This window comes from Ostrea edulis, chromosome 8 (genome assembly GCF_947568905.1).
Source record: "Ostrea edulis chromosome 8, xbOstEdul1.1, whole genome shotgun sequence".
Classification (NCBI taxonomy): Eukaryota; Metazoa; Mollusca; class Bivalvia; order Ostreida; family Ostreidae; genus Ostrea; species Ostrea edulis.
In genome coordinates, this window is record NC_079171.1 from 14708467 (window position 1) to 14727939 (window position 19473).

Sequence of the window (19473 nt, forward strand, 5' to 3'; positions counted from 1 at the left end):
AAGGCAAAGATAACTCCTATAAGCAATACAAAACAGAGAGTTGGGCAAACACGCATCACTGGATATACCAGAGTTGGGATCAGGTGCCCAGGAGGAGTAAGCATCTCCTATCGACCGGTCACAACCGCCGTAAGCCCTATATCTTGATCAGGTAAACGGAGTTCTTGGTACACTGATTTTGACTACGGATAACTCCGTTTACCTGATCAAGATATAGGGATCACGTTGGGTGTGATCAGTCGACAGGGGATGCTTACTCCTCCTAGGCACCTGATCCCACCTCTGTTATTTTTATGGGTCCATGTTTGCCCAAGTCTCTATTTTGCATTAGGAGTCATGAGATTGATAACTGTTCGTTATCTTCGCCTTTCATTGATCTCTGTTGGTTATTTTCCCATTTTCCAAACACTCCCCAATGTCATTCAATAATTCCATTACACTTAAATCGTTTATTTAGAGAAATCTGTCAAAATATTCATCAAAGTATGTAAAAGAATGGGCTGTCGATGGTATCCTCCTTTCTAAGAAGCTTCTCCAAAAGATTCATCCGATTTAACTCATCCTAGAATTTATCCATCTCAATTAAACTTGTCCTATTCCAAGTTCAGAGTTAAACTCAATACTGAATCCCACTAACCCATTTCCTAAAGGAATGCAATTCATTTGAAATATTTGAGCTTAAGCCTATATCACATTGATCCAGTCGTGCAAGTGGCCAAAGATGACATTTTCCCGCCTGCCTTATGAAAGGTTTGAAAGGTTTATGAATTTGATTTATCACAAACTCTTGATTTGGGATGATGATTAGTTGTTAACTAGAACTTGGGTCTCTAGGGCTAATAAAAATTAAAACAATGAAATGGAATGATTTTTTTTAAAATTAAAACGCCAGTCAAACAAGGAAATCAAAACAACAACAACAAGCAATATTCATGTATATTGAAGAGAAAAATGTTACTCAAGATTCCGTACATAGTACATTTGTGTTATAGAAGTTTATATATAGCAGCATATTTGTCAGTTCTCCTTCCAACTTAGACCAAAAACAAAAAACCAGAAGAAAAATCAGCTTTCAAAATAATTGATATAACACATTCTACACATTAGATGTTACTAAGTAACTGAAATGTAATATGTATATTTGAAATAGGAGTTTCTTGATAACATAAAATCTAGATCATATCTATATTCCAAATCAAATTACAAGCACATCTCTTTATCTTAATAACTCATCGCTATAGTGTTTTTGTCATTTTGAAATCGGTATATGACAATGTGATTTACGTCTTAATGTGCTAATTTCGCTACATCATAGAATGAGGTGGTAAAATCAACATGTGTTAAAAATTCCTTTATCTGATAGTCCTTTAATACAAGAATATACAAGATTATATAAAGAATGATAATTTAGTACATAATAAATGTATCAAATTCTTAGCAAGCACAATATTACATAACATGGTGCATGTTTACGTAGGTCAAGGTCTTAAATATACACAAGTTATGCATCCATTTGTGACGACAGATCACACAGACAGTGTGATGTGACGTAAAGGTTGATAGTAAAATAAAGGTCAACCAATATGCAATCTATTTAAAATCAGATATCTTAGATCCGCGCCGTATACTCTGCCTATTGTAGCGATTGTGAGCGAATCTTAGGATCTGAATTTAATTAGATTGACCAATATGTGATTCAAATACGATAGACACACTAACGTCACATCTGCAATGATGCAGTCAGACTGTTACGAAAATAAAAAAAAATAACATAATAAATAACAAAAGCCATGATGGTGAAACAACATATACAAAATGGCATATATGACCTAACCACTTTGCAAAGGAGGCAAATTAAAAAGGAAGTGAATTTAAAGGTTGTTAGGTCGATCAGTATTTACAAAATGGCAAGTGACGTTGGTGACGTTGAAGTGTTGCCCAAACGCATGCAATCTCAACACGTAGACCAAATCATGCTTATCTTTTAGAGGAATTCTATTCACTAGATGAAAGTAAAACATGGTGAAGTATTGATAATGAAAAAGTTTATATTTTCCATAGAGAATCAACTATCTACATGTATGATAAAGGACGATAACTCCCATTTTCTATTGTATGCCTATGATTCCCATGATATCCAAATATAATATAATATATTATAAAATAGCTCTTTTTGAAACTGTTGACATTAACAATTTGTCATTTAAACAGGTTCTTCCCTGTATGTGATTTTTATTATTCTGTTTTCGAAAAGGTAGGGTTTTCTGATGTTGACATGTACTTCTGTTTTTGTAAGTCTGACATCTTTAAAAGCAGGTGACAACATACACATTTTCTTTAGTTATTGATTGAATTAAACTATACGAAGTGGAAATTAATATAGATTTTCCACTTTGAACCATGGCTTTTGGTAATTCACACGAGGATGGTCCGCCACCTCCCTGTCTTAAATTCCATCTATATATTTGGTCTTAATGTTCGCCATCTTTTTGCTTTTTAACGCTTTGGAACAAGCGTTCCAAGTTTATGTTTCAACTAGGCAGTAGTAGTTGTTATTTGTGGGCAGTAGTAGTTGTTATTTCTAGTCGGTAGTATTGTTATTTCTAGTCGGTAGTATTGTTATTTCTAGTCGGTAGTATTGTTATTTCTAGTCGGTAGTACTGTTATTTGTGATAATCATTTTTGGGGAAAATCAAGACAGATGTGTTGAAATCCTGTGTAATTAGATGTTTTATATCTGCTGATTTTCCCCTGTTAAAACTAGTCAGCAGTATTTATTTTTGGGTAAATTATTTATGGGGGAAATCAGGACAGATTGGTGGAATGATAGGACAATGTTTTACTATTTGCTGATTTCCCCCGTTTTGTTTGTAAACCTTTATTTTGTGTTTTGGACTATTTTTAGCAATCTTCGGTAAGTTGTTCTCTGTACGGATAACAGTATGAAATACAAATATAGTTTTTCCACTTTGATCCATGGCTATTTATAATTCACATGACGATGGATATATTTTAAGTTCACATGAAAATCTCTTTTATAAGTAATTCATGCAAAGCCCGTTTCATGATAAATTTTTCTCAAGTCATTGCTAATATTGTCATCATTATACCGATAATGTCACGACTTTATCTCTCCCTTTCTCTCTTTATGTATGTAAAATTGATTGATTGTATATTGTTTAACGTCTCTCTCGAGAATTCTCACTCATATGGAGATGTCATCAAAACCGGCGAAGGGCTTCAAATTTAGGCCTCTGCGCTTACGGCCATTGAGCAGTAAGGGTTCTTTAGCGTACTACACCTACTGTGACACGAGAAATGTATGGGTTTTTAAGGTCATCTCCGAGGATCCGTGACATTCACACCTGATGCCGAGGCGGTTGTAGATATATATATATATATATATATATATATATATTCCGTTGAGTTGATACAAATATAAAGTAGATTAGTTTCTGACAGCAGTTATAACGTACAACCACCAAGAGAGATAAGAAAACAAACCGTGCAATGCCTTAAATAAATCTACTCTCAAAATATAATATAGTCATTTTTTCAGTAAAGCAATTATCTATATGTGCCGCTTTCAACTTGCATTCGTAATATGACAACCTACTGAAAATAAACTGGACAAAAACGACAATTGAGAACATTTTTAATAGTGTCTTAATATTATTGCTTAATGACGCCATTCAATATCGTATAGTTGTACAGTCTGTAGCTTTAAGCTGCTTGAATTTGCATACAAGCGCATACCATGATTTATTGATGTGAAAAAAGCATATTTCGGAAAATAAAAATGTTCAGAACATGAAATAAGGCTCAGTTAATGCGTGTGGTAGTGTATGAAAGATATTGATTTATTTACGTTTTGATTTGTCTTAAATTGTAGTATAAGCATTTTGGAAATCAACCAGGTGTAATATTGCCTCCCTATTTTGATCTCATTTGGTTCATGAATTTAGTTTAATTTTCCGAAAATATTTTTTTTTTACGTAAGTATCAGATGAATAGCAATCAATTTCTATAGGCGGATCGATCTACACTTCAAATTAAAATATCAAATTTTGATATGTGAGAAAGAATTCAGCATTTCAAATTGAAAATATTGTATATGATACATTGTTTGTTTTTGTATATAAAACTTTTATCTAAACGCATTAAGTTTCGGAGAGGGTTTTCAAGTAAGGCAAGTTAATGGGTAGCAAAATGTAAAACAGCTGATGATTTTTTATAGAAGTTCACAGATCTTAATTTTTAAAGAGAACCTTTGCAGGGTATTGAAATGTTGTTAGAAATCGAAGGCTATAGTTTCTTCCTATCTCAATAAATAAACATGGCTCAATGACACTATGTGAGTTCGGAATGATCTTACAGGAACGAGAATGAACGGGTTTAAATGAGAACGACAAATGTGTTTGATAACGGAACGTCTGGCCTTGAGAAGGTTATACTGAACGTCGGTTTAGTTGTGGTATGGACTGAATCTAGTCAAGGATAGAACAATTCGTTTGATGTAGTAATAACATGTAGCGTGGTTTGTATGGTGACCTACTGCTTCATTGACTGATTAAGATATACAGTGCTCCTTCAGTATATTGCCAACTTTTGTTCAAGAGGAATTTGGACAATAAAGCAGGAGTGGCAATATAACAAATTTACTATTACGGACAATTTAATGAGCAGTCAAAAGAATTTCAATACCAGAAAGTTATTTGGAGATCATTCTTTAAAAACATTTACATGATCTTGAATTTAATTCAGAATTATTACTAATTAACCTTACCACCTGCATACCTTGTCCAAACTGTCACACTTCACACCACACCGCTATCAAAGTACAGGTGTGATTACAGATGGGTGGTAGGTAATTGGCATTATTATGGAGGGTAACCCCTATAAAATTTGACCATTTGTTTGTGAAAATCAGTGGCATATCGCATTATGTGTGGTTGGCATTATAACGGGGTATTAACATTAGAGGGAATCTGTTCCTTGAGATGTTCAGGCAACACGTGGGGTGGCATTATGGTGGGGGGAGGGGGCAATATATCGAGGGAGTACTGGTGTATATGTATGTCACTCACTCTGTTAACAAGCTTATACTTGAAATGAAATAGTTCACATAGAATATTGCACACAGTGAAAGCTGTGATTATTCCAATACTCGGCCAGTAGTACCACGTGTGGTCGTATTTTGTGAAGATTATCCAAATCGCGAAAAGAAAAATATTCTCACAATAGATAAATACATACGATACACGTTTTAATGGCAAATAACTGCCTTTGTAATCCGAAAATCTCACAACAATGAACAAATTCAAGAATGCATCGATGATTGATAGCACAAAACGTTTTATAAATGACATTTTCTCCTCCGCTTGTGTTTCTATTCTAAAACAAAGTTTGACAAAAGACAAGATGGCACAAACTAAAAACCTATACCCCGCAAACATGTAAAACCAATCTGTGAACTCTGATAAGAAAAGTGCGAAAATGACCAATCTTGCTCCAATTAAAAATAATTTCTTCAAAAATGACATAAACTTTACTTTAAATTCAATTTCGTCATTGGGTGATGACCGTTCCGCAATATGATTTTTGTAGACATACATTGCTACAATGATGTCAAAGGCTGACCCACCAACTGCAACGTATCGAAGGAGCCCTGAAACACAATTGAGTTCAAACTCTGAATACAGGTGACATGACAGTGGGTGGATGTTGTTATCAATATCTAAATCAACATGATATACATTCATTCTTGCTTCCATTCTGTGTTCACATGACATATTCACTTGATCATAGATCTATCAGTTTTCTTTCATTGTTTCCTTAGTCCATAAAAATGTGTTTCATCATTTCAAGGTAGCTTGAATCAGCTTTACGTTATAGAACCAAGACTGTTTAACCGTTATATACATACTTACTTGTTTTGATGTCATTCTGATCACATGCCAATGTATTCACGTTGATGTAGATTTGGAGTAAAAGTTGTGGTATTGCCTCAAAATTCACTTCCAACATACCGTGAACGGCAGGTGAAAATTTTATAGGTATACGTTTACCTGGTCCACATCCAAGACTGTAGATTAGCCTTATAAAAATGATAATAGTTCTTATTATCATCATAACGGCACCACACTACTACTAAACATCAACAACAATGACAACTAAAATTACTACAACAACAACAACTACTACTACTACATCTACATATACAACAACAACTACTAATACTACTATCAATACTACTACTACAACATCATGTACAACAACGACAACAACAACTACTACTACTGCTAAGACTAAAAATTGTACTACTACTATTACTACTCCTACTCCTTTATCCACTAGTACTACTTCTACTACCACTAAAACTGCTGCTACTTTTTTTTTTTACCGTTATCATCAGTGCTACTACTTCTAATATTATTAGTATCACTAATACTATTGTTGCTGTTTTTGCGACTATTACTTCTGCACCTAAAGACAATTGTGATATTGTTAACAACAAGAATTATTAGTATCCATGGTGTATGCTGTCTATTCAAAGTCAAAGGTTTCCTTTGCTACATGTATATCCCTTTAGCAATTTCTGCATTGAAATGTTTAAATGCTAATGATTTTGAAAATAACTCCGCTATAAATCATAAAATTAAAAATGCAACAAACATGCTGACTTTTCTACATTCAAGGATAATAACAGAAGAACTATCTGTATTCAGAGATAATAATCAAAGAAGTATCAATCTGTATTCAAGGATAATAACAGAAGAATTATCTGTATTCAGAGATAATAATCAAAGAAGCATCAATCTGTATTCAAGGATAATAACAGAAGAATTATCTGTATTCAGAGATAATAATAAAAGAAGCATCAATCTGTATTCAAGGATAATAACAGAAGAGTTATCTGTATTCAGAGATGATAATAAAAGAAGCATCAATCTGTATTCAAGAATAACAACAGAAGAATTATCTGTATTCAGAGATAATAATCAAAGAAGCATCAATATGTATTCAAGGATAATAACGGAATAATTATATGTATTCAGAGATAATAATCAAAGAAGCATCAATCTGTATTCAAGGATTATAACAGAAGAATTATCTGTAATCAAATATCCTGTAAGTTTTGTAGAGCAATATATGCCCCTATCACTCTAGCGTCAAGTCGATGACTTGACCTGATGACAATTGAATGATTCGTGCATCGTTAAACATTTAGTTAACATGCACTGTAAACGAATGATCACCTGTGAGAAGGTTTCATTCGCTAAAACATTTACTAATAGGTGGGTTGTTGAAGTATTCTGCGGTCCAACTCCAGGTCTGAAGATCTATAAAAGTTCATTTTGTGATATACTTAGATCAGGATCGAAAAGTAATTCTCATCTGTTTGGGAATTTATCTATGACTTTGTTGCTAGATTAATTCTAAAGGGAACTTATGTTCAGGAAAAGGACGAGCATAATTGCGGATTACCCATATTTACATGTATATGCCTTCAGGATATGACCTATTATTTATATGAATGAAGATTCATTTTTAAGATATTATGCATTCTTACACAAATAAATGTCCAAAAATAGCACCAACGGGTCCAAATGCAACTGCGGCCATCATTGATCCACACCACTCAGTTTTCGACATTTTGACAGACATGCTTGAAACCAAAGCAACTATAGCAATGTAACTGAAGAATACAGGTGCAATGATAAATATCATCGTCAGCACGAAATATGTAGAGTTCCTTTCTTTATAGTACTGTAAGCTCAAAAATACATCCGAAGAAAGGTCGTAAACAAATGCAATAATTGATATGATTTCCAGTAAACAATGAAGTTCTCCTTCTTTCAAAGTAGAGGCATACGAATGGTTATGACAGCAGTATATGATTCCAGCCACTATGAACGATACGGCGCATGTACCACCAACGATTTCAGATAGAAGAATAATTTCATCATAGTCAGCATTCCCCAAATCTACAAAAATAGCATCATAAATTTAATAATTTTTATTTAATAATTGATAATAAGCATCATTTCATGTTTCAAATTACTGATTTGAAATTTTTTTCATATTATATAATTTATGAATTACTGATTCTAAAATTTATTCATTTTACGAATTACTTATTTAAAAAATTATTCATTGCACGAATTCCTCACCAGTGCAATTCTGAAAAAGAGTTGCGTTTCCATCAGCCATGTTGAAATGTAGTTTTCTTGTCGTTGTGCTTCGAGAAAAAAGAGAACATACGGTACATTTTACGTAAAACATTTCACCACTGACCTCTGATATAATTGATTTTCTATAATTATTAGAATATACTCGATTGATCATTTTAGCCCCAAATGCATATGTAGCTTTCTAGTTATATTTTTCTTTATACAAGGGAGATAATTCACAACAATTTGGTCAAAAATGTCAAAAAAATTTATGTGGCATATTTAAAATCAATTTCAGTCAAAAGTTTAAAATTGTTTTCAGTTTTGGTTGATTTTGATAAGAAAAATTGGAATGTTGAATACTGTCATTCAATGTTAATCACAAATAGCATTTAATGACTATGTAAACCCCAAGTAAAAATAGTTGCCGTTTTTAAAGGATACTTGTATATTCAGTTTGTGAAATTTATCAAATATAATTAAAAGTCAGTTTATGGGTTAAACCTGTTTCTCCACTTCTAAAGATATATCAGTTCAAATTTCTTCTGATTCAATTTTTCTCGATGCTTTGACTATCCAAAAATATGTTGTTTAAAACATATTACTATTTCAATTTTAAATTCATGTTTTACCTCATTAATTTCAAATTTAGCTGAAATACTGTGTACATTGCCTCAGAGGCGTAGACAATTTTTAATCATAAAGACCAGCTCCATGAATAATAAAGTTAAAACCAATGTGAATCATAAGGCTAAAGAACCAACTATTATGTCTGGTGACCCATGCTATTGCCACACAAAATGGCGAAAATGATAAATTGAAAGCAGTTTTAAAATGGAAAACAATTCACTTTATTTTACATATTTAACAATGAAAGAGGTATTGCACCGAGTAGTAAAAAATCCGATTTCCCTCTGCAGAAATGTCACATCTCTAATTTTCATTGTATCAAACAAAACTTTCAAACAAAATAAAAAATTGATTCATTCTTTTTTTTTCCAATTCAAAAAAGTATTTCCAAAGTAATTATATAGAATGACCAAGTGACTGCAGATATCAACTTTCAAATTCTTACATAACCATCTGCACAGTAATTGATATCAATGAAAAACATTTCCCTATGCATAATCATATAAGATTGTCGATGAACTTGCATCATCTTGAAAAACAATGTTAGTGATCTCTAAATATGTGGTATGGTATTGCTGAGAGATCATCTTGGATTTGAGAAGTATTTCTATTTCCCTGAGCTGTGGATTAACTGAACCATTTTTTTTATATACTGATAACAAAGTCAGAGATGAATGTTCTTTTTTCCAAGGTATGAAATAAGTTTGTATACAGTTCATCAAAATTGTTTTATCTGACAGCTTTTGATATCAGCATTCTTGCTATTGTGGTGGTATCCGTATCTCCAATAATTCCACCAATGGCTACTCCTTTACTATAATCTAATGATTGGACCATCCCAATATCCATGGCCTTTGAACTCCCCTTCTTGTTCTTTGAACACTTATGATCTTTTGGATCCTTGTTGATCAATTCCAATACAAGTTGTATGCTACGCAGGGTTTTTTTTTCTCACAGTGTATGACATTCTTTGCCACACAGAGGACCTCTCGTGGAACAATGACCTGGGGGAAATGAATATAAAAATTTGTAGCTGATTGAGTTCACAAATTATAGGCATGTGACCCTCTTCTATCCCCAAGGGCCATGATTTGAGCAAACCTGAATACACACATTTTACTACCATGTTTTATTTAAATTCTTTCTATTGTTTTATCATTTGCTTTATAGCTCTTGCAGGTCTTTTATTTGTATATTATCATTGATTATTAGCACAAACATTGTACAGCGCATAGAAACTATTTGTAATTTTGCGCTTTATAAATGAATAAAATGATGATAATAATAATAATGTCAAACTTGAATCCTTTTACCCAATCATGACTTTGTGGCACGTGTGGCTGAAATTATCCCTGTGCGTCTGGAGAAGAAGTTGAAATGTTTAAAGTTTATGGACAGACGGACGTCGGACGCCAAGGGATCAGAAAAACTCACTTGAACTTTCAGCTCATGTGAGACAATTATACAAAAAATGTATAATACACCAACCATGTATAAGGATCGTTATGAATGATAGTCCTTATAACAAGAAAAATAAAATCCTTGTATTACCAATTTTCTCGTAACTAACCTGATAAACTATTAAGTGTCATTCCAATCCCCCTTTTATACCATCCAGCATCAACTGAAATTACAAGGTCTCTGTCTGTTTCATCTCTGGAAGATCGATATCAAACATGAACTTCAGAGTATTAGAAATGCACTTCTGACATGAATATGATATGCATATATAGAAGTACTCCTTTACATGAAAGGTGAATATAAAGAATAGCAATCAATCTTATAAAGCCTATAAGCAATACAAAATCGAGAGTTCGGCAAACACGGTTTCCTAGATATACCAGAGGTGGGACCAGGTGCATAATAGGAATAAGCATCAAAGTAAAATGAATGCATGCTTTCTACTTCTTGTGTACTTCTAGATTAACAGATAAAGGGAATTCTATTCATTTAGAAGATTGTGTAGTATGCGTAAATTCACAAAAGCTGTGTCAATATATCGACAATGTAATATTACAACGTCCATTTTTTATATCAACAAAAGAGAACATATTAAATGATTCAACTTGATAAGTACCAATCTAATTGAAATTAATCGCATACTCGCTACACAAACATCTAACAACATCCCATAGAGGGTCATGTCAGAGGTCAAATTTGCAACAGCCAATAAAATTTCCCGCTTCATATTGATAGGGTATTATCGCAAAGTTCCATACATTGTTTAGGTAAGGAAGGGGGAAAAATGGCGGCACCCACGATCGTGACTGATTTATCGTGTGTTTTGTATAAATTTTAAACTATTGTGACATCGGGGGATCTTTTCATGCATACTTCAATAAAGAAGACATTTAAGTATTTGTTCTTGTTCATTTTTCAAACCCTCGAGATCAAATATCTTCAAAGCAGTTTTAATCGCTTCCATTTCTTTCATCTGTCGCCATCTTTAATAAATAACCAACTACCGTATATAATGGGGATTCGCAATGCCGATGACACTTCTGCGTTTCTAGCGATTGGTTAATTTTCAATGCAAATTTGACCTCTGACGTGGCCCTCTACGGGATGTTGTTGGATGTTTGCGTAGCGAGTATGTGAGCAGATCTACCATCTAATTTTAATTAATCCATGATGCAGAATGGATGAGAAAGAGAAAAATTTGAAAAATATTGACAAACTGTAACATTTGGTGGCAGGTGTTTGGCACAATCCATTTACAATTAAAATCTACCCCTGCGGCCAACCCGGGGAATCACTTAGCACCCAGGGATTACCTCCCTTTGACACTGGCGCAAAGCACCCCCACAGGTAACTGTGATGGGAACAGACCTCTTGGTACCCCCTTTCAAGAGTGAACGCCACATACAATGAGGAATTTCAGTTCTCACTCGAGCCCTCACTCTATCCTGTTTCCCCCGGTGAACACTTTGGTTAAGACCCCCAGGGGTAAACCCCAAAACTTGGCCTTGGTACAGCAAGGATCAAGTCGGTCCCTCAGGTACCACCAAGGTGGCCCCAAATCCTCCCCAGTACTGAGGATAGGTTATCCAGAGTTTTGAGCCAGACATAAGAGAAATGCTCATTTATGGTAATCCCCGAATTCCGCCAAATGGGCTTGTCTATATAAGCACACCCGCCACCAAGCGTTATCAGCTATAACCATGATAATCAGTTTGATAATAAGCTAATTTGAAATCCCAACTTTTAGGAGAAGAAATATAGTTTAAGCCATGAGGAAGAGGTAACAAATCTATATTTCATCGGGATAGATCTTGATGTCCTACTTAGACAGCAGAAAGGTTTCCAGTCCCCCTTGTAGATTGTTGAGGAATACTGAGTTACCCAACTCATTAAGATGGGTTCCATCGTACCTGAACAGCTGTTTGTCGGCAAATGTGATTGAAGGGTATCGAATTACCAGGCCCCCTCTTGTTTTAAAAACTGTTTACCTTGTAGTTAACATTCTTACGGACGGCCTCGACCTTAGATGCATCTTTGGCATTGTACCAATACAAACGTGGTAGCATGTCAGACCATATGATTGTCAAGTTGGGGGTTAACAATTTGCATCTTAAGAACGAACATTTGATGGAATGGAAAAGTTCCAATGCAGGAACAATTCCTACATCCATTGGGATCCAGATGCACAACCAGGTAGTCTGGGGAGGATATGTTTTTAACTTTTGTTCAAACAAGGAGTCAAAGTCTTCCCATTTCATTCCCCTAGTTCCAAACCACAGTATGCTGACGTTGCTCAGTTGCAAGTTCAGGTGCTTCCCTCCTGGACGTTTGATGGTGCAGCCCAGTAAACAATTGAAGAACCAAACGTCCAAATGATTTTCTTTCTACCTATAAACTTGAGGTTTGTTAGTACATATGAAGTAAGCAAATGCTAGTCAGTAATTGGAATTACGGAAATCTAATATATGTGGTGTAAGCGCTTGGCTTCCACCTTCCACTGGATATGACCGAGGTGCTAATGCCCGAAATCGAGACCACTGACAACGAGAAATTGAATCTGCTATGGCATTTGATTTTGTATCTATATACTCGGCTCTGAATATGATATTAGATGTTAGGGTTTGATGCACAAATCGCGTGACCAAAACCATGACATCTGGAGATTTGGAGGTTTGTTTATTCATGACATAAACTACTGCTTGGTTATGAATATGAAACAATATCCTTTTGTTAGCCAGTACTGGCCCCCAAACTGATAGAGCAGCAGCCACCGGGAACATTTACAAGAACGTCAAATCCTGAAGCCTACCTAGCTCAGACCATGGATGCGGCCATCTGCCAAAAGCCCATTTGCCCTAAAAAAAATTACCAAAACCACCTGACTGACCACCAGCACTATCTGTGTAAAAATTAATAGTTTCATTAGCAACCCAAAATCTATCAGGAAATATAGTAACTCCATTGTACTGACTAAGGAATTGTAACCACATCTCTAAATCTAACTTCATGACTGTAGATACCCTAATTTTGAAATTAGGCCTCCTAATTCCAATAGTAGCATCTATCAGCCTCCTAATGAAAGCTCGACCTGCAACTACGAACTGACAAACAAAGTTTTAATGACCCAATAATAGATTGCAGGTCACGTAAGGTAATTTACTTAGCGCCAATGCAGTCGTGTATATCTTAACCAACTCTGTCAATTTATCTTGAGGCAATCGCATCTGCATGGATAAGATGTCGAATTCAACACCTAGAAAAACTAAACAAGTAGTTGGCTCAACTCTATTTCTTTCATCGATCGTCATCTTTAATAAATAACCAAATACCGTATATAATGAGGATTCTCAATGCCGATGACACTTTTGCATTTAATGCAAATTTGACCTCTGACGTGACCCTCTACAGGATGTTGTTAGATGTTAGCGTAGCGAGTATGTGAGCGGATCTAACATCTAATTTTAATTAGATTGTATTCTTGCAATATAATATTCACAGTACATTTGTAGATCCCGAGATGCATGAACATACCGTTGTTGAACCTCGATAGGAGTTGCACTGATGTAATTGTGATCATTCATGATTGCTCCTGTAGTCCAACGTCTTAACTGCCCAGTGGATACTTTTTCATATCTCTTCCTCCTTTTCTTTTATCTCTTTCTCTTTTCTTTTATCTCTTCCTCCTTTTCTTTTACACAAAACCATTTGAATAGTGTAATCTTTGGATTTCCCTTTTTACACGCATAATATGATGATACTGTCGCGTCTGTTGTTTTCGTTATCGCAATCTGTTTGCATCTCGTAAAAAATCGTCAAGTTAAAAAAAATGGAGTATTTTTAGTCTTGTTAAGGGGGGGGGTACAATGAGCACAATCTAATTTTTCTTCATGTTTTATAGTACCTTTAAGTAAAAATATCATAAGTATTCATAAAAACAATTCTTCATTTAACACATTATTCTGACTTTGTACTTTCAAACACATGTAGTTCGAGTTGCGCGGTATATTGAAAATTCTCCCAAGCGAAACACCTCAACAAAGGCACATCATGTTTTCAAATTTTGGTAGCTGATTTTACGGTTAGCTGAAGGTTTGCATTAGCTGCATGGTCGACATGATCATGTCATACTTCCATCATTATTCGATGTAATAGACATTGATTTGAGGTTTTTTAACGTTTGTATATTCCTGTATATTACAAATTGCTGTAATGTTTCGTTAGCTACGTCCATCTCTCGACAGTGTCCATGTTAGTTTATTTTACAATTTGTAATGTGCATTAAATGTACTAAACACACATGTTTTAGCATTGGACAAACTACGTGTGGTCTATGTTGGCTCAACGTATACATGAATATGCACCACCTGTAACAAATTACTAGTATCTTCCTTACCTGGATTCTAGAACATGGGATAATGAATAAATGTGCTCAGTAAAGGGTCAACTGTCAGTGCCACACATAGCAGTGACCCATTGTTCAGCGTGTGATGCATGTATCATTCAAACCTCTTAATCTAATGCAAAAATGTATAATATGAAAACCGTAAAGTATGATACGTTTATTGAAAATCCTGCAAACTAAATTTACAGGAAAATGCCCAAGATGTAATCCAAATGATTTTCATCTGATCAAAAGCAAATCACGCGACTCACATGTCTCGTTGCTAAGTATCACCTACATCTGGTGTTTATGTCTCTAAACTGACTCGATACTTAAAAAGACGTATACATGTACATTGATGTTAGAGGGATTTCGATATTATATGGACACATGACAATCATCGTTCTACGATGCATTAATAAAATATAGTATTTTTATAATCTGATAGTTCATTTCGTAATATTTTCACTTATGTTTACTATGTAATAAGTAGATGATTATCAATGGGAATCAATAATCATGTATCGAGGATATGGGATGAAATGACTTTCATATTTGTATTCAGAATATCCTACATACTGTTTACATTCAATATATTGTTTACATTCAATATATTGATCCCTTTGGGGATCCGGGTTATAATAGGTCCTCAGTACCCCTTGCTTATTGTAAGAGGCGACTAAATGGGGAGGTCCTTCGAACCGAGGTCCCGTTTCACAGCACGTGTGACACGATAAAGATTCCTCCCTGCTCAAAGGCCGTAAGCGCCAAGCATACGCCTAAATTTTACAGCCCTTCACCGGCAAAGGTGAAGTCTCGATATGAGTGAAATATCCTCGAGAGTCCCTCGACAATATAAAATCAATATATTGGGTCGTGAAGGATAATCTGTAGCTCTATAAGATGAAAAATCTTAAGGACGTGGATTAAACATACTACTGTTATATTTAATTACTTTTGCGATCATGAAGAATAAAAAATCAACAAAAACATATTACACTGTTTCAAGGTTAAATGATGTTTAGGAGGAATTACACACTACAAACAAAGCTATATAAACCTAAGTCATATATGTAGGTCAGTAGAAATAAGAGTTTTAATACACCAAAAAATGGCTGCATACTTATAAAGAAATTAAAAAGCTTTCAAATCTGGAAAAATCAGAGAAATTTCCACACTTTTTGGGAAATCATGTACAGTTAAAACACTTGTCATATCTACATACAAATGCAAGAGTATTGATACTCAAATAATTTGTTGTTTGTCGTTCCTTTGGGATCTGATCACTTTCCAATGACGTAAAGCAAACAAATAAACCATCAGGCGAGGAGAACTTCGTGCAAGTTGCGTCCCTTGTGCGCCATCTTGCAGTGAAAAAAAATTGCATTTTCCTACGTTGGCCTTTGCAATTTTCTGAGTGGTAGCTCTGACATATTTGCTATATGTGTAATTTTCCTATCAATTGAAGTCAACCACAATACTGCTCCAGAGTGGGGCAACTCATGCATAAACCTGTATCAAAACTTAATTAGCTATAATTCATAGTCGTAACCTCTTACATGTGGTAGGGTAAACAAGAAAATCGACTGACGTTCATCTGACCCCGCAAAGGGACGTAACTCGAAGTGAAGTGTTGATACATGTATGTATATGAAAACTATAAACTCAATAGTATTCTATTCTTGGAGCCACAAAAAAAACTATAAATTTCCCAAGGCTATAATATTTAGGTCATGACAAGGAAGAATCTTGAAAAGCAGTAACTTAACACTTTTTTGGGACAACGTATATCGTTAAAGCACATATCATATCGAAAAACAAACACAAGTCTATTGATAATTGAATAATTTGTTTGTTTGTCTTCCTTTAAGAATTGATCACTTTTCAACGACGTAAAAGTAGCGTTTATAGTATACAAGTATAAGATGAATTGTGGTTTAGAATCAATATAATGTATATCTTAAAATATTAATGCTGTAAATTCAACAATAGTCTCTTTTATGTACAATCAGATGGGTCCCCTCACTTAGGTTAACTGTGTCACTCAGGTGAACTATTGCCGCTGGTCTTCGTCCACCGTCGTGCACCGCCCGTTTACGATTTTACATTTTTTTATTTCTCCAAAACTACAGAGCAAACTGTCACCATTTTGGTGAGAAGATTCTTTAGGAATATAAATTCTGAATTCGTGATCGTAGCTCCCTCAGGGCCTCATTGCTATTGTAAACTCAGTTGGTCTGCTCTATGTTCGGGAGTAGAGAAGAAGATTTTTAAAGGAATTTAACGCACGGCGAAAGACAAACGTCGGATGGGGACCGATAGCAATATGTCCTAAGAAAGACCCAGGTAACCTAATAAAGAGGACGTCGTTGAAATAGTTACCATCTCAAAGGATCTTGCTTTTAGCAAAATACCTGCAAGGTAGTTCTAAAATCTTGTTTTCAGAAAGGAACATTTTGTACTCAGCAAAGGTTTATGAGTGACGTTTGATCCTGGTAAAGCCAAGGGGGAGAGACAATGTGCCCCAGACAAGGATTTTACACAGAGAAGTTTATTCGCCTTTGACACTTGATCTAGAAAATTGGTTTATGACCACTGCACATACTCCATCCATGGACACTCTATAGGTAAAGTTTGAGTCCGACTTGGCCATGTGTAGAGGTATTCTGCCCCATTCAATTTTTCTACACAGATAGGCTTCTCTACAGTGACCTTTGATTTAGGGAATAAGATCAAAGTCACTGCACACCCTCTACCCATCGCCAATCTATGAATAAAGCATTGGCCAGACTTAGTCATGGGAAAGGAATATTGTTCAAGACAAATGAAATCGGACGGACGGTCGGGGTAGGGCAGGCAATCTAATCATTATATGGCTCTCGCACATTCTCTACCCAGAGTTACATCCGCTCCTCGCACTACAACTCTGTCAACGGCTGTCTACAGAAATCTTGTAAAAGTTTCTAATATCCAACATTTATGTTTTGGACTAAATATTTAGTCATATTATGAAATGTTTTAAGTGCAATCAAATTGATGCTTACTGTAAATTGTTTAAAATCGCCGTTTTCAGATCCTAATTTTGGAAGTAATATGCATATGAATGTAGGACATTCACGTAGCGGCGATTTAAATGTAAACGTGGAATCAAAAGTAAGAAGGGCTGTAAAAATACGGTAAAACTTGTAAAATGAGAGACAAACAGCAAAATGGTAAATATGTACGTAAGTGTCAGTGGGCTATGAAAAGAGTCTGGTGTATCACCTGTAGTCAGAACTGTTAACGAGAATGACTGTTTATATCATGTGATTATATTGTCACGTGATTTTAAGTGTTGACAGAGGTGTATGTGAAGCTTGTGAAACACGCCCTCTGGTGAGGGAATGGCTTTCGCAGTGCTAGGCCCTTATAATTACCCAAATCCACCAAACGTCTAAATCTCAGACCCGGAAGTGATGTCATCATCAAATATTACTTAAAGGTTCAAGATAATTATCTATCACTTGGAAAAACTTTTTTTTAAAAATCGACCGAGCCGTGCAAAATTTGTTGGGTTTTTTTTGTATTGCAAAGTGCTTTAATGTGGTTGATATCGACGCACGTTGAACGATGATATTTTTTTCCAAGGTGTGTTGACTTCGTCCCAAATCTAACGCTCTTTAAAAACTTTTTTCGAAGTGCGTAATTTTTCAAAGTGCGTTTTAAACACCGTATTCTTCTAGTGTACCTTGTGTATTTTTTCTGTTGTTCCCAGGACTGAGAAAAAAACCTTGCAATTAACATGCAATTAAGAATAAATACACGGACAATCCGTACACAGTACACAGGCATGCTAGCTTGTCAAACGTAACAACACACGGAATATACTTTGTTTTCTGCATCTCATTTCATCTCAACTGAGTGAATTCTAATGATGTTTCTCACTTACCTTTTAAAGTTGTTTTTTTTTTATTATTATTATTTTTTTAAAAAGTTCCATTCGAGTTATTTATGCTATATAGATACTTTAAAAAGCTCCAAATATTAGTTAAGTTTCGGCATTTACTGAAACCATTAAGAATCATAACCTACAGTTTCCGCAGATTGAAACTTGACGGAAAATAGGTAGTCGTAAATGCACAGCGTTAACTATGCAGAACACCTCAACTTGAGGTTTCCACAGACTGAAACTCGACAAAACCTTGCGGAAACACTATAAATGTGTACGCATTGCGAAGCCCATACGGGAAACCTCAATGTCAGGTTAAGGTTTCCATATGATTTCAGTTTTGCGGAAACTAATTAACGTTTTCATCCAGTGTTATTTATTATCACTATTATTTTGGTGATGATAATGATAATAATGATGAAGATTAAAGAAAACAAAAGTTTTTAAAAAGCAATACCTTTAAAAAAGCGGTGCAGCTTTCCTTTTCAGACCCTTTTGGTTTGCACATTAGATTCGAAAGCTTTACAACGTGATCTGTTGACAAGTATTTATAGTATGACGAAAGGAATTGTTCGATAATTTCTCAGAATTCTATCACGAAGAACTCTGAGGAGGTAATGTAAATGCATACATTTTATATGTTCCAACGATTTTGTCACATTCATTGTTCTTATCTACTAGTATATCGATTCTCATTTTTCAATTTACCGGTAATTATTTATCTATGTCTTTGTGGTGTCATTATCGCGCTTCAGTACAGATAGTTCACGCTAAAATTCCAATTCGATCCACCTACATCTGACGAGGGCTCAGTATGCTGACTAAACTTGAACTACTTCAGCCTTAATCCGTCCCACGAACTTGTACTATATATTGATGATTCCATACGTTTGCTTGAA

The 19473-nt window shown here is 34.8% G+C and overlaps 1 protein-coding gene across 2 annotated transcripts; it reads right to left on the reverse strand.

Annotated features, from left to right (window-relative positions):
- Positions 1–922: 922 nt before the first annotated feature.
- LOC125667002 (uncharacterized) lies at positions 923–19087 on the reverse strand. 2 transcript variants are annotated; one of them, XM_056146984.1, is made up of 5 exons: positions 19032–19087; positions 8175–8242; positions 7574–7988; positions 5931–6097; positions 923–5668 (listed from the first exon to the last, which is right to left on the reverse strand). In XM_056146984.1, the coding sequence occupies exons 2-5, from the start codon at positions 8212–8214 to the stop codon at positions 4959–4961; spliced, it is 1332 nt and encodes a 443-aa protein (XP_056002959.1). In that variant the 5' UTR covers positions 8215–8242; positions 19032–19087; the 3' UTR covers positions 923–4958. The 2 variants fall into 2 exon arrangements, with proteins under 2 accessions (XP_056002959.1, XP_048756243.2); XM_048900286.2 differs by lacking the exon at positions 19032–19087 and having other exon boundaries at positions 8175–8603.
- Positions 19088–19473: the final 386 nt, after the last annotated feature.

Excerpts from the sequence above, each read along its gene's own strand:
- LOC125667002 (XM_048900286.2), bottom strand. The coding sequence starts at position 8,349 with ATGATCAATCGAGTATATTCTAATAATTATAGAAAATCAATTATATCA. Across the intron at positions 7,989-8,174 it reads TCTTTTTCAGAATTGCACTG|ATTTGGGGAATGCTGACTAT; the intron begins GTGAGGAATTCG and ends CTATTTTTGTAG. Across the intron at positions 5,669-5,930 it reads TCAGAATGACATCAAAACAA|GGCTCCTTCGATACGTTGCA; the intron begins GTAAGTATGTAT and ends ATTGTGTTTCAG.